The sequence below is a fragment of the Corythoichthys intestinalis genome, chromosome 6 (assembly GCF_030265065.1).
Source record: "Corythoichthys intestinalis isolate RoL2023-P3 chromosome 6, ASM3026506v1, whole genome shotgun sequence".
Lineage (NCBI taxonomy): Eukaryota > Metazoa > Chordata > Actinopteri > Syngnathiformes > Syngnathidae > Corythoichthys > Corythoichthys intestinalis.
The window spans coordinates 28,500,659-28,514,629 of record NC_080400.1 but is presented as its reverse complement, the minus strand read 5'-3'; the positions used below and the strand labels follow the sequence as shown (position 1 = coordinate 28,514,629).

The window sequence follows — 13,971 nt, the reverse complement described above, 5'->3', positions numbered from 1 at the left end:
TCTATGCTATTTAACTATAGCTAGAATTAAAATAGTTTTTCAATTCAAAACGTTTCCAGTTGTTTATTTCCTGTTGTATTACTAATGACTATCATTCAGAACTCTTGATCATCCTTTACTAAGGTTCCAGCAGAGGAAAGAAAAGAAATAATTGTATTTAAGCACAAAAAAATCGTTCCATGAATTTTCTTTGTGTTTTAATAGATCACAAGTATCACCAATCTTCTAAAATCAAATGCTTATTTTCAGTGCTGTACAGCATGTGATGTGTATTTCTGTATTTTTTTTTCTTTTCAATTCGTCAAGACTTTTCCCACATGGCTTCAAAAGCGAATACTACCGTGGTTTATGATTGCTGGAATTAACTTTCCAATTTTCAGCGAATTGATTTTCCTCCGCCATGACCCGTATAATAAAACTCCAGACCTCACGTGCATGACCGGCTGCACTCTAATCCAGACTTTCAACAGCCATTATGTGAGCATGTCTCCATTACGCCCAAGGAAAGATGGAATAAGTGGAGCGAATATTGTGGTCCCCCTTGCTTCGGGTTACTAAAATGTTTTCTGAAAAGTAAACGCTGGAAAGAACCCGCACAGAGTCACGTCATCATATTGTGGCGCTGATGCTGATGGAGACACCCATCCTTCATTCTGACCCCAATCAGAGCTTTTTCTTCCCAGGGGCTCAACTGACAAGATCGCTTACGGGACGACTGCTTAGACTATTGCACCAATTTTCTCTTCAATTTAAAGATAATCAAGAAGTATCCATGTTTTCAAGTAAAGAAACTCCAAACTGATTAGATATGCCGAGCAAAAAGCTAAAGTGTTGTTACATCTCAAACACATCAAAAGACAACAGGTACTTTTCTATACATTGTGTCCTGGTTAAAGAGCTAGCATACATTCCCTCACGTTTTGAAGTTTCAGATTAGCCATTAAGAGGCTGTATTTCACATATGCATTCAAAAACCTCAAGCCTATTGTTTGAGCATGTATGTTTATTGAGAGTCTTGTGTTGGGTTTCATCATTTGCCTCCAGGAGATGACCGTGGAGCCTCAATGTCACAAAAAGTGAATTGTTCACGCCAATGCATTATTGACCCTGTTCCCATCCAATCCTAAAACATTCCTCAAAACAGCATTCAGGTCGCTGCGTATAAAACCATGTCCACAGCATGCTCTCTTCACAAACTAGGCCAAGAGACTGAGGTAGGTTCAACCCCTTCACACTTTTCACATGTGGACTTTACGCTCAAATCCAGGACAACTCTGCTGGATTAATCTCCCACTGAAGTGATAGTTGTGTTTCTCTCTCAGATTTCGTATGTAGAGGGAGAGCAGTGGGAGATGGCTTTGATCGGCGTCCTCATCCTGACCTCTCTGTGGATTGCGGGCCGAGAGGCCCTCAGCCTGTCTGAATGTGGAGCACACGCCAGAAGACCCGGTGAGGCCGCCTTCAACCTTACACCTCACTGTTTTGATTATCTCCAAGCGGGGTGCATTGATTTTAGTTCAGACACGCCTTTGTGGATGCTGCATTGACTTCACACATGGACAAATGTGCTGAAACAATATATTTAAAATCAGGTTGAATGTCTGATTTTGTTTTAATGTTTGTATTTTGATGTCCTTAAGTGGACTGATATTCCTTATCAAAAAATGATTAGCCTTTAAGGTAAATTTCGTTTGATTAACAAGAACAACTGTGAAGCCACAGCAGCAGTGTTTTTGGAACTAGCTTTCGGTAGCAAATTGTGGGGGTCCTTAGCTTTCCAATGGTGAGGACGTAACCTGAATTTTGAAAAGTGCTACTACTTTTTCCTCTCCCTCTGCTCATTAGAATCTTGATAGATAATATATTTACATGTCTTTAACCTGTCCTGGTTAGCTGCTTGGTATATATTAGATATCAGTGTTGTTTGTTCAGAAATTGCAGCTAGGCAGAAGATATTATAAGGGGATTTTAAGAATGAAAGAACAGAGGGAAGTAGTGAAACAAAAACATGATTGAAATACAGTAAGGAGCACAAGTATTTGCACCCCTTGTGATTTTGCAAGTTCACCCTCTTTGAAAATAGGTAGAGGTCTGACATTTCAATCATAGATGCATTTCCACTTATAGAGACATAATCTACAAAAAAAAAATTCATTCATTTTCCATGCCGCTTACTCCTCACGAGGGTCGCGGGGGTGCTGGAGCCTATCCCAACTAACTACGGGCAGTAGGCAGGGGACACCCTGAACTGGTTGCCAGCCAATCGCAGGGCACAAGGAGACATACAACCATTCACGCACACACTCATACCTACGGACAATTTAGAGTGTTCAATCAGCCTACCATGCATGTTTTTGGGATGTGGGAGGAAACCGGAGTTCCCGGAGGAAACCCACGCAGGCACGGGGAGAACATGCAAACTCCACACAGGAATGCCGAAGCCCGGGATTGAACCCTTGATCTCAGAACTGTGAGGCAGACGTGCTAACCACTCAGCCACCGTGCCGCAAAAAAAAAAAAAAAAAAAAAAAAAAAAAAAAAAAAAAAAAATTCATATTGTATGATTTTTAAATAATTTATTTGTGATTAACTGGGATTCATAAGTATTTGCACCCCTGAGAATCAGCAATAATCATGAAAATCAAACAGTTGTCAGTCTGCCTTAAAAAAAAAGTCCACCTTAACCCCGTAACCACACACCCACCACCCGTTTGACTTCATTATTATCACCCGTGCACCCCACAGTCGGTCATAATCCAACTGCTACCATGGCAAGACCAGAGAGCTTTTGAAAGACACCAGAGGAAAAAAAATGTTGAGCTCCACAAAGCTGGAAAAGGTTATGGGTCAATTGGAAAGCAGCTTGGTGAGAATAAATCAACAGTTGCAGCAATTGTTAGGGAATGGAAATGGCTAAACATGACTGATAATCTACCTCAGACTGGGGCTCCATACAAAATCCCTCCTCGTGTGGCATCACCCAGGATGAGAAAAGTGAGGGCTCAGCCTAGAACTACACGGCAGGAGCTGGTCAATGACCTTAAGAGAGCAGATGCACAGTTTCAGTAGAACACTACGGCGCAATGGTTTAAACTCATGCAATGCTCAGAACGCTCCCCTTTTTTAAGCCAGTACATTTGAAGGTGTGTCTGAAGTTTGCCAGGGACCATCTGAATGATGCAGTGGGGTCATGGTAAAAAGTCATGTGATCAGATGAGACCAAAGTAGTACTTTTGGTGCAAACTTTATTTGTCGTGTATGGAGGAAAAAGAAGGATGAGTACAATCCCAGGAACACCATCCCCAATGTGAAGTATGGGGGTGGAAACCTCATGCTTTGGGGATCATTTTCGGCAAAGGGGAGAGGACGACTGTACTGTATAAAGCAGACGATGAATGGTGAAATGTATCGTCAGATTTTGACCCACAACCTCAGAGACTGGCTGGATTTTCCATCATGACAATGATCACACACAGCCAAGCTGAACAAGGAGTGGCTGCGTAAAAAGCATATGAAGGTCCCTGGAGTGGACTAGCCAGTCTCCAGACCTTAACCCAATAGAAAATCACAAGGGGTGCAAACAAAATACCGTACTGGCCCAAATGTAAGACAGCCCTGATTATAAGACCACCCCCTCTTTTTCAAGACTCAAGTTTGAAAAAAGACTTTTTGAACACCAAATTATTTTTTTATACAGAAAATTACAGTATTTATTACAGTACATCCGAAACAAATGATTAGAACAATATATTTGAGAGAAAAAGCATGTTATTTTGCCTCATTCAAATCTTAATATCTTAACATTTAAATCTGTAAACTAAAGCGCAATACATTCGTAAATGAATGGCTTCTGGTTTTTGAAATGGAAATAAACCAATCTATTGTGATAAAACAACAAAATTGCAATAACTGCATTAACCATCAAAGTGAAGTCTAACTGTTAACTGTGGTCTTGAAACAAATCTGAATAAGGAAAAACATTGCAATAAAATAATGCAAACTGGTTAAACTTGAGAGTAGCTGAGATCTGTCATGACAGAACATCGCTTCAATGATATCTGGCGCCATCTAGCGGCGTGAACGGGTATAATGTCCATATAAGACGACCCCCTCTTTTTCAGTCTTATTTCAATATAAAAAACACCGTCTTATATTTGGGCCAGTACGGTATTTCTGCTCCTCACTGTATATGCTACCTTGCTTTAAGTAGTATTGCAAAGTCTTTACGACTGCCCTTACAGAAGGGACTCTTAATGGGGAGGGAATAGGGAAGATAGGTCAGATTAGTGTGTCACAGGAGTGTGTAAGTAATGTTAGTTTTACTGTGTAATTAATAATCCTCGCACCAACAGTTCTATACAAATATATCTAGTGATACTTAATTATGCGTGTATCCACTCTTACCAGTGTGTTAGTGACAATAAATCAACTCATTTGCTCCAATTTACAATGAATGAATTATTGTGAACATCTCTACTTAGAAGTAACCTGAACATTCTTGTTGTGTCACCATTTCTAATCAACATCAGAATACACGGACATCACAGTAATGTGTGGCACATCTGCCATCGAGCTGGCTATCCAGGTCTGCCCAGTGATCTACACTGGCTACAATGCAAGTTTACTGATCCTCAACCACGTTGTGGGCAATTCAGACTGTAAGGGTATCCTAGATAATTTGGCGGAACCCCCTGTTGTCAGATTCAGTTTCCCTATTCGAGAGGGAACTGCCTGCGGGAGTAAGTTCCTGGTGAGTGGCATGCAGGCCAAAACAAAGAGAGCTCTACATAGGTTGGAGTGGGTGTAAAAAATCCTGTTTTTAATGTATTATTCTTCAGACCTCAAGTGCAGCAGGAACTGGCATTTTCTCCGACTTCTCCAACATCCAACGGGTTAATGTCAGTGGTGTGGTGCGATCCTTGGATCCCACCATCGGTACGATAACCTACAACGCTGAGCTCAAATATTACTACTCGTGTGCCTACCCTCTGGAATATCTTATTAACAACACCCAAGTGGACGTGTAAGTAGGCAGCGACAACACGTCGAAAAGACAAATTTGACCACCAACGGAGTTGTGTTCGTTCCCCTTCGTAGGTCATCTGCTTCAATTGCTCTAAAGGACAACAATGGCAGCTTCATCAGCACCCTCAGCATGGCCTTGTTCCAGGTGCCACCATCCCCAGTTACAAACCCTCAAATTGGCTTGTACAGTATCATGTGTAACATATTCAACTTCTTTCTAGGACAAAAACTACACCGTTCCTCTTATCATGCCAAATGAGGGCATCGAGCTAAGAAAAAATATCTACGTGGAGGTGGTTGCGTCCAACCTGACGTCGCAGTAAGAACCTTTATAGATCTGGATGGGACGAAGGCCAGTGTTTATCAAACCCTTGTTGTAGGATCATTCGGATATCCTGCAGAATGTAGTTTTGTCAATCAGGTGGTTTGATAAATGCCGGTACTAGATACTTCCTGGGTGGCTCTCCTCTGTCCTCTCCCGTCTGCAACTACATGTGTCATGATAGTTTGTAAATGTGAGGATTCCGCCTGTGACCTGGAGTCTCTGACTCGGTGCTGGGGACCTCATTGTTTCTTCACAGGTACTTTGTGCTTCTGGACCGGTGTTACGCCTCAGTGTCCCAGCATCCAACCAACTCTACATTCTTTAACCTTTTTGTCTCGTAAGTTCCAAAAATGACAATGCACCAACTTCTTTTCTTGATGATTGAAAAAGATAGCTACTAAATCTAATCATGTTTAATCCTGGGATACACTTGGGATACACTAAATGCTTGAATTGTCATTGTATAATTTTATAATGTGATGTGTTCTCAAAAGCCTTCATTACACTTGTTCAAAGACTTCACTATCAGTTGATGAGACAGCTTGTACAAACATTGTGCCACGGCTTCCCGTAGGTCCTGGGCCAGGCAGAGTGAGTGGCGGCTTTCACTGCAATAAACATATGCTGCATTCTAACGCCGAATTTTGGTGGAAACAGGACGAAAGTTTGAGTGCATACAAGCTGGCAGGAGTGTGTCGAGAGTGATTTGTTCACGGATTCAAGGTAGTCATTATATTTTTAAAAATCCTCATGCACGCCATCCGAAACGTGAAAAAAACTCAAATGAGTGGAAAAAAATTAGCGTAACCTTAGCTTGAAATATTTACATAAAATGAATGATAACTGCAGGTTTTTTTTTTTTTTTTTTTTTGCTTTTAACCAAGAATTTGGACTGTTTTACGTTCATATCTCCAGAAAATCCGGGAATTACGCAATTATTTACAAGAATTTTCAACTTAAAAAGCTTTGTTTTGTGACGCCCCCAAGTTGGATTTTGTATCTTTAGACAATAGTGTAACTCAGCCAACTGCGCGTTTTTTGGCAAAAAAAAAAAAAAAAAAGTAATGTTGACATTTCTGCGTCCATACAAAACAAATTTCGGCTTTTACATGTTTTATTTCATGTAACATTTTAATCTTAAAAACGACAAGAGCCAGATAGCGGGCAAGACGTGCTGAGGCAATAGTGATTCAACCTAAATAAGTTGTGCTTGTATATAGAAAAATGCAAATTTTGCTTTTGTTGAGTAAAATCAAGATTATTCTGCATGCTTTTATCATGTACAGTATTCTGATGTGAAAATGGAGTGATTTATTCTTGAACTGGCCTCCCAAAGCGCCTCACATGCATTTTCACGAGCAATAAAATCGCAAGTTCCTGCACCATAGCTAATTTGTAGGGATGAAATTTCAATTATTCATGGAGGATTTGTCTCAAAGAACGAACAGACAACCCAAGAGGACATGCGTGTTTGCGGGCAGACCGCCGGGGTTCTCAAAACATTGTCTCAAGGGTCAATGTTTTGGGGTGTCCTTGCAGTTTGTGGGAGGCCAGGTTTCTTTTTCTTTACATCACCTGTTTCCCTGAAGTTGTTTACCCATGAAACAATCGACTGCCGGCCAGCAACACGACCACAAGGGGCAATATTGAAATGTCAACGGAATGCATGTTGCGTTGCGACAATTGAGTGACCGCTTGAAAAAAACGCCTTAACAGCGAAAGCGCGTTCCAACTTCGTCCACTCCATGATGCTCACTGGGGTTCATGAAAAATAAAAACCGCACGTTAAGAACCAAACTTTAAGCCCCACTCTCTCAAATAAGTCCATCCTTACCATCCTCAGTGCAACCATCGCTTCAGGGCGGCAAATTTCTATAAGCTAATTGCTCTGCCTCGCCCTATATGATATGTTAAATATTGCTATTGATCCTGAAAATATAGGTGATTATCTCTGCATGTGGTGATTTCTGTGCATCTAGCTTGAAATCTGAGAATTTCATATCCATTGTAAGTTTGTTATACTCATATTTAAAAAATTATTATTCAGGATTTTATTAGAGAATGACTTTGAATTTTTTATGCCTCTGCTCATGGAGACTTATAAATCCCTAGGAAGGTGCCTTTTTTGGGTTTAGGTCACTAATGGCTTTAATTTTGAAAGAATTTTAATTTTAAGGTTTTGAAAATAGGGCCCCTACGGAACGGCCCCGCGCCCCGTTTCCCGTCAACTGATAGTGAAGTCTCTGACTTGTTTGGTATTAACACGTTGGCTTAATGTATCAGTGCCAGTGGAACACATAGGAGGTTCTCCTTGTATTGAAAGGTGCTCCATCGCCCAGCTGACTACTATCTTGGAGAACGGCGAGAGCCAAAAGGCTCGTTTCTTCTTTTCTGCTTTCCGGTTCATCGAGCAGCAAAACGAGACCATTTCCACTTACTACCTACACTGCATCACCCGACTCTGCGAGCAGAGCTCTTGCAGCACCTTTAAGGTAAGAAGGCCTCCGCTCGGAAGAACAAAAACACAGCTCCACTCACCATTGACGACTCACAGCAATGCAACAATCGAAGGAGGAGGAATGTGGAGACTACGGTGTTCCAGGACAGCATCAATGAGCTATCGGTGCTCACCGTCCCCATAAAAACCAGGACTGATGAACGTATGTACACTTCGATGTCATTTTCACACTTTCGGTTTAAGCAGCATTATGTCACCGCCATATTTTATTGTGTCTTTTTTCTTTTTTTAATCATGTGATAGCACCTTACAATCTTTTGAAAATGAGACAAACTAGGATTTTTATAATCCAATACTTTCAGCTCAAAATCCAAAGGCTAATTTAATTGAATCTTTCACTATTAACATACAGTATGCTGCTGGTATTAACGCAATGAATCGCTAAAGTCACAAACTTGTGTTTTTTTTCTAACCCTGCAATCTACTCATCATCATTCCCATTAGTTATCGAAGGCCATTATTACAGGAACATTCCTGATGAGTCGACTTCACGACTTCAAAATTCGACTTCAAATTCAAGTCTCACCTGAATTTTCCAATTTTGATAAAAAATTCACAACGTTATCATTTGAAACTCAACATTTTAGGTAAACTGGACTTCAGAGAAGTAGTTTGAACTCATCGTTTTAAAGAGTAAGTGTAGAATCTTTGAGTTAATGGGGGTTTAATTAGTAGGTGGAGTTGATTTCAACAAATTTCATGCAGTTTGTCAGTTATTTGTTAGTTTCAGGGCTCCGAGGTGGCTAAGCTAGCACGAGTCAATGGTGCCTGCTTACTATACCAATAAATAAATAAACAATATTAACAGATCTAACATAGTCAAATAAATTCAAAATGCAGATCATTGTTCGAAATACCCACGCGGTCAAAACAATGTCGACCCAAACTGCCGTTAATTCCTTTCATTCTGCAGGACTATTTTTTTAAAAGATTTTTTTAGATGCGTAAATTTCGTTCCTACAAAAAAAAAAAAAAAAAATCAGCGGTGAAAAAGAAAAAAACAAAACAAAACGATGTTATATCACTCCACCCTGCTTGCTGGATTACAAATCATGCTTTTCATACTACAATTATTGACATGCAATGGCAAGTTTTAGTAACTTTATCCTGAAAACATAGCCAACACTATTAATTGCACGGGTCATTGGGGATTCTCATTCGCCCATATATCGTTTTTTTGTTGGTACGCTAAACAGGCACCATTGACTCATGCTAGCTTAGCCACTCCAGAGCCCTGAAACTTACAAATAACTAACAAACTGCATAGAATTGCATGAAATCAACTCCACCGACTAATTAAACCTCCGCTAGCTCGAAGATTGAGCCTTTTGTCAAAAATTCTGGACTTCCCCTTTAAGTAAATTGAACTTCAGATAAGTAATTTGAACTTATCATTTTAAGTAAAGCGGACTTTAGTTGCAGCAAAAACCATTATAATTTATTGCAAGCTAGCACTGAACCCAGGCTGCCACAGTGGCAGTGGAGTGCGCAGACAACTGTGCTAAATGCCCCAGCTGCTTGTTAGCGCTTACTTTTGAAGGCATCAGGAGTAAAATTAAGGCTAAATTCACACAACTTATCATTTTAGGTTAAATTTATGAAGAAATTTCAGTATAGCCCATAAACTTCAAGTTCAATTCAACTCATTTAATCAACTTCATAATATTAAATGAACAGAATGAGTTAAGAATCCTCAAAATAATAACTACAGAGAAGTGGAGAATTTGAGTTATTCTACTTAATATCTTCAATTAGCATGAAGTTTCATTTTATTACCGGATATACAGGTAGTCCCCAGTTTACGAACAAGCTCCGTTCCTGCGGTGGCGATGTAACCTGGATTTCAGCGTAGGTAGGAATAAACCCTTTAAATTAGGGTGACCATATTTTGATTTCCAAAAAAGAGGACACTCGGCCCGGCCTCGAGATACTTGAATTTTACTCGGAGTTCACTCAAAGATGCCTATATCACTTTAATATATTTAAAGTGTGCCTCCTCCGTCTGGATAGAAAAATTCAGTTTCATTTAAAAAAAAAAAAAAAAAACATAAAACACTGGCCTATTGCCATATTGTACTGTATATATATACTATATGGAAATATTTTTTTACTCAACAGGCTTGATTCTTCCTAAAAAAAAATCCAACAATTACAAAAAAAAAAAAAAAAAAAAATCAAACAATTACAAAAAAAAAAAAACAACAACAAAAAAAATAATGATGATTAAAAAAAAAAAAAAAAATATATATATATATATATATATATATATATATATATATATATATATATATAATGCAGACCCATGGAAATGTAGTCCAGTCAATACACACACACAGAAGACTATGTGCCAACTCAACATTTTTATAAATTACTATCACGACAATTGTCGTTGACAAACTGTTATTCCCACTCAATTTTTATTCTCATTCAATGTTCTAAATTGTTCGCAAACAATAACTGAAATAAAGTGACAAGCTACTCAACCAGCATTTTTCGAAACACAGCAGTTCAAAACTACATTGCCCATAATGCCTAGCGCAGCTGAGCTCAATGATTGCTACCCTATTAGCGAGTACGGGAGCCGAGGCAAAATCAGACTTTGCGAAAAAAATTTTACAATCATCAGCAGTGCAAAGACGCGACACCAAACGGGATTTTACAGATTACACGAGTACAAATCTGTTGCCATTATATATGTATTTATCATTTAAAAAAAACTAATAAGAAACACAGCTATTTAAAATGCATTCAACCAAATAAGCTAACGCAGAACAATTACAAGACTCATACAATACTGTATACTGCATCTCTGAGTACACATATAACCCAATATACAACAGAAGACACATGATCGACATTAACAGGAGATAAACTTACAGAAAGGTGTATGGAGCCATGTCTTTTAGAACGCCTTACTGAACTCCTTAGTCTGATCTCTCGCCGAACCGTCAGTAGATGGTGGTAATTCCCCATGAAACAAAGGGTAAACTGCCAACAAAAAAGAAGAAGATCTATTCCTTTTCCCGCCCCTACTAGTAGGAGCCACGTCAACGCAGGCAGGCGCTGCCCCCTAGCTGCCGGAGGGATTATCTTCAAATTGGTCCGTGAAAAATCATAAACCGGATATTTTCATGAATTTATGAAACCAGGCCGGAAGCTCCGGAGGGCACGTAATAAGAGGACTTACCCGGGCAAAAGAGGACGTTTGGTCACCCTACTTTAAATACCTCTAAACGCATTCTAAATTTAAAAAACAACTATCCAAAAACATGTATTATATGTCAATGTGCTGTCCTCGCCAAGACGTTGGAGCTAAGTCCTAGCTAGACAGTGAGCTAAGCTCCGAAATGACGATGTTAGACGTCCGTTCGGTTTGGAGACTATATTCAGTTGCTCATGAAATTAACACTTGCAGAATGAAACTAAAATAAAATGAAATTGAATCAGTCTCGTCTTCAATAACAACAATTCAACTTTGCATTTACAAGTAGCTGCTGATACAGCAACAAACGATTAGCATGTTTCAGTTAGCAGCCGCACATCTTCAAAAAGAATGACAGAAACTCACCCTAAGTATTCGAGCACAATTGAAAACACACAAAAAACAGCACAAAAAGCGTTTATATACAGCCGTGGCCTCTGGATGCTTCGCAAGCAACAAATGTGCGCGCAGTCTGTCAGCTGTCTCACTCGGCTGCGCTCTACCATGTGTGCGTGTGCGGGGCAAGCGCGTGTGTACATGCGCTCGCGTGCAGAAGTACTGCCTGCTCTACGCTTCCTGTGCCAAAATAAAAGCATGCATCACAAAACAAAAGTCAACATTAAAAAACAAAAACGAAAAAAAACGACGAAACTCAGGTGTCAAAAAGTTGAAATCACGTATGTCGAGTACGTCGTAACCTGGGGACTACCTTTTTTTTTTTTTTTTTATGTGTAAGTCAATTCGTATCAAAAAATGTGAATATGACAGTACAGAAGGTCAAATTCCGAACACAGGAGGATTGCTGTTGCAGAGAAACCCTCATAACATAACAGGAGGGTAAAAAATTTAAAGCTTCCACCCTTATGATTGGAAAAAGATTGATGTACGGTGCTGAAGTCTTGGTCGTTTACAGTGGGTTTATATGAAAAAACTTTTCTATAAGTTTTAGTTTTTAGTGTCGATGTTGAAATATTCTTCTTATCTTTCTAGCAATCACTCAGTCTAAAGAAGAGGGTGAGTATATTTTCTCTCATGCCACCTCTGCAGACATAACCCTTCATTTTTTCATGATCAAATTTCACAATTTCCTGTGTGGTCAGTCTCTATGAAATAATACATTCCATTCTTTGTGCATACAGCCCTGTCTGGCAACAACCAGTCTAACGGCAAGGGCGCTTGGGTGGGCCTGGGGATTGCTGTGGGCGTCCTTGTTGTGCTGGCTGTGACGGCTGTTTTGATGGCGGCCTCTTTTTATCGAAAGATGAAGCTGTTGAGCTAGCGGTGGGTCAGCGTTCGCTTAAAGCGAGCAGGGTTTGGGAAGTACACGATGTATTCAGGAGCACTAATCAAGATTGTTTCATACATATTTATGGAACGCACATCTATACAATGGCTGCATCACGACGCATACAAATGATATTACTCCAGTATTTGCATGGACCCTGAACACATAGTTTGTTGATAGTATTTCGTGCAAGCAAGAGTTGACACTTGCATTAGTCTGTTTCAACGTTTTGCATGTTTTATGTAGACGAGCATGTGCAATCAATTAGATACATGCCGTTAATTTAATCTGTGTTGGACACTTGTTGCAATAAGGTATCACCCTTAAAGATTTCATGATGTAGTAATTTATTTTCAGAATGTAATTGCTTTCAGGCTGGGCACAAGACAGTAAGCATCGGAATACCACATATCATAAGAAAAATGTTGTGGCAACATCAAAATGTTTTTGCTTTCTTTTTTGTTGTTGTTGGGGATAACGTATGCATTTTTACTATTAAATCTTGCAAGATATGCAAACAAAGTGTGTTCCAGTGGCAGATTCAAATCGAACACTACATGGGATTTCTGACAAGGACATAATCATGGTTACCTAGAGGCACAGTGTCAGCATTTAGACAAAGATGAGTGGTACTACAGTTACCCACATTTTTGTAATGACTCTCCACTAGAGGGTGTCTAATCACCATTTTTACCGTTTTCTTTCTTTCTTTCTTTCTTTCTTTCTTTCTTTCTTTCTTTCTTTCTTTCTTTCTTTCTTTCTTTCTTTCTTTCTTTCTTTCTTTCTTTCTTTCTTTCTTTCTTTCTTTTTTCTTTTTTCTTTCTTTTTTTCTTTCTTTTTTCTTTCCTTTTTGCTTTCTTTCTTTCTCTTTCTTTTTTCCCTTTTCTTTCTTTTTCTTTCTTTCTTTTTCTTTCTTTCTCTTTCTTTTTCTTTCTTTCTTTCAAGTATTTCCATATTGCTATTTGGTATGAAACACTCTTATCGTGATTGCACTCTTCAATGCAAATTCTTCCTAAGGTTCATAAATACTGTTGTTTAACTTTATTGCATTAACATTTAAAGAACTGATTAAGCCATTAGGGAATTCATTTTTATTTCTAAAAGGTAAATAAGGGAATTAATTTGGAACAACACATGCAAGAAAACCAGTTTTTGTTGTTGTTGTAACCAACTCATTCAGTGCCATTGAAATTGATAGGTATTCCATTTTAACTGGTACGGGTGACATTGACTTATCACATATCAGTCCCATTGACAATGATAGACATGAATATCACTGTCAATGGTAGCCAATGAAAGCTTTTATAACAGTAGGATGGTTGTTGATCTGTGTCCTCAGTTTCAGTGTTGTAAATGGTAATGTGTCAAAGTTACTTTGTGTTCAATGTAAAGTCACTGAATTTTTTTTAAGCAATTCTGGTTGTCTATCATGTCAGTGGCAGACAATAAGTTAATGATTTAAAGAAGGAAAAAAATGAAGAATGTAAACACACCAAGAGGCGTGACAGCTTGCTGACATGCTAACCCGAACCAAGTGACGTCTGCGAAAAATCACACAAAACTTGCCCGGATCATGCATGTCATACGGCGGCGGGGTTGTTGATTGTCTTCGCCAA

General features: G+C 39.1%; 1 protein-coding gene across 1 annotated transcript; it reads left to right on the top strand.

Moving 5' to 3' along the window:
- Positions 1–1,323: 1,323 nt before the first annotated feature.
- On the top strand, positions 1,324–12,789 carry LOC130917867 (zona pellucida-like domain-containing protein 1). The gene is made up of 10 exons (XM_057839604.1): positions 1,324–1,449; positions 4,530–4,750; positions 4,839–5,023; positions 5,098–5,170; positions 5,247–5,344; positions 5,607–5,687; positions 7,674–7,842; positions 7,905–8,010; positions 12,061–12,084; positions 12,210–12,789. Exons 1-10 carry the CDS (start codon positions 1,353–1,355, stop codon positions 12,347–12,349), a joined length of 1,194 nt encoding a protein of 397 aa, XP_057695587.1. The 5' UTR covers positions 1,324–1,352; the 3' UTR covers positions 12,350–12,789.
- Positions 12,790–13,971: the final 1,182 nt, after the last annotated feature.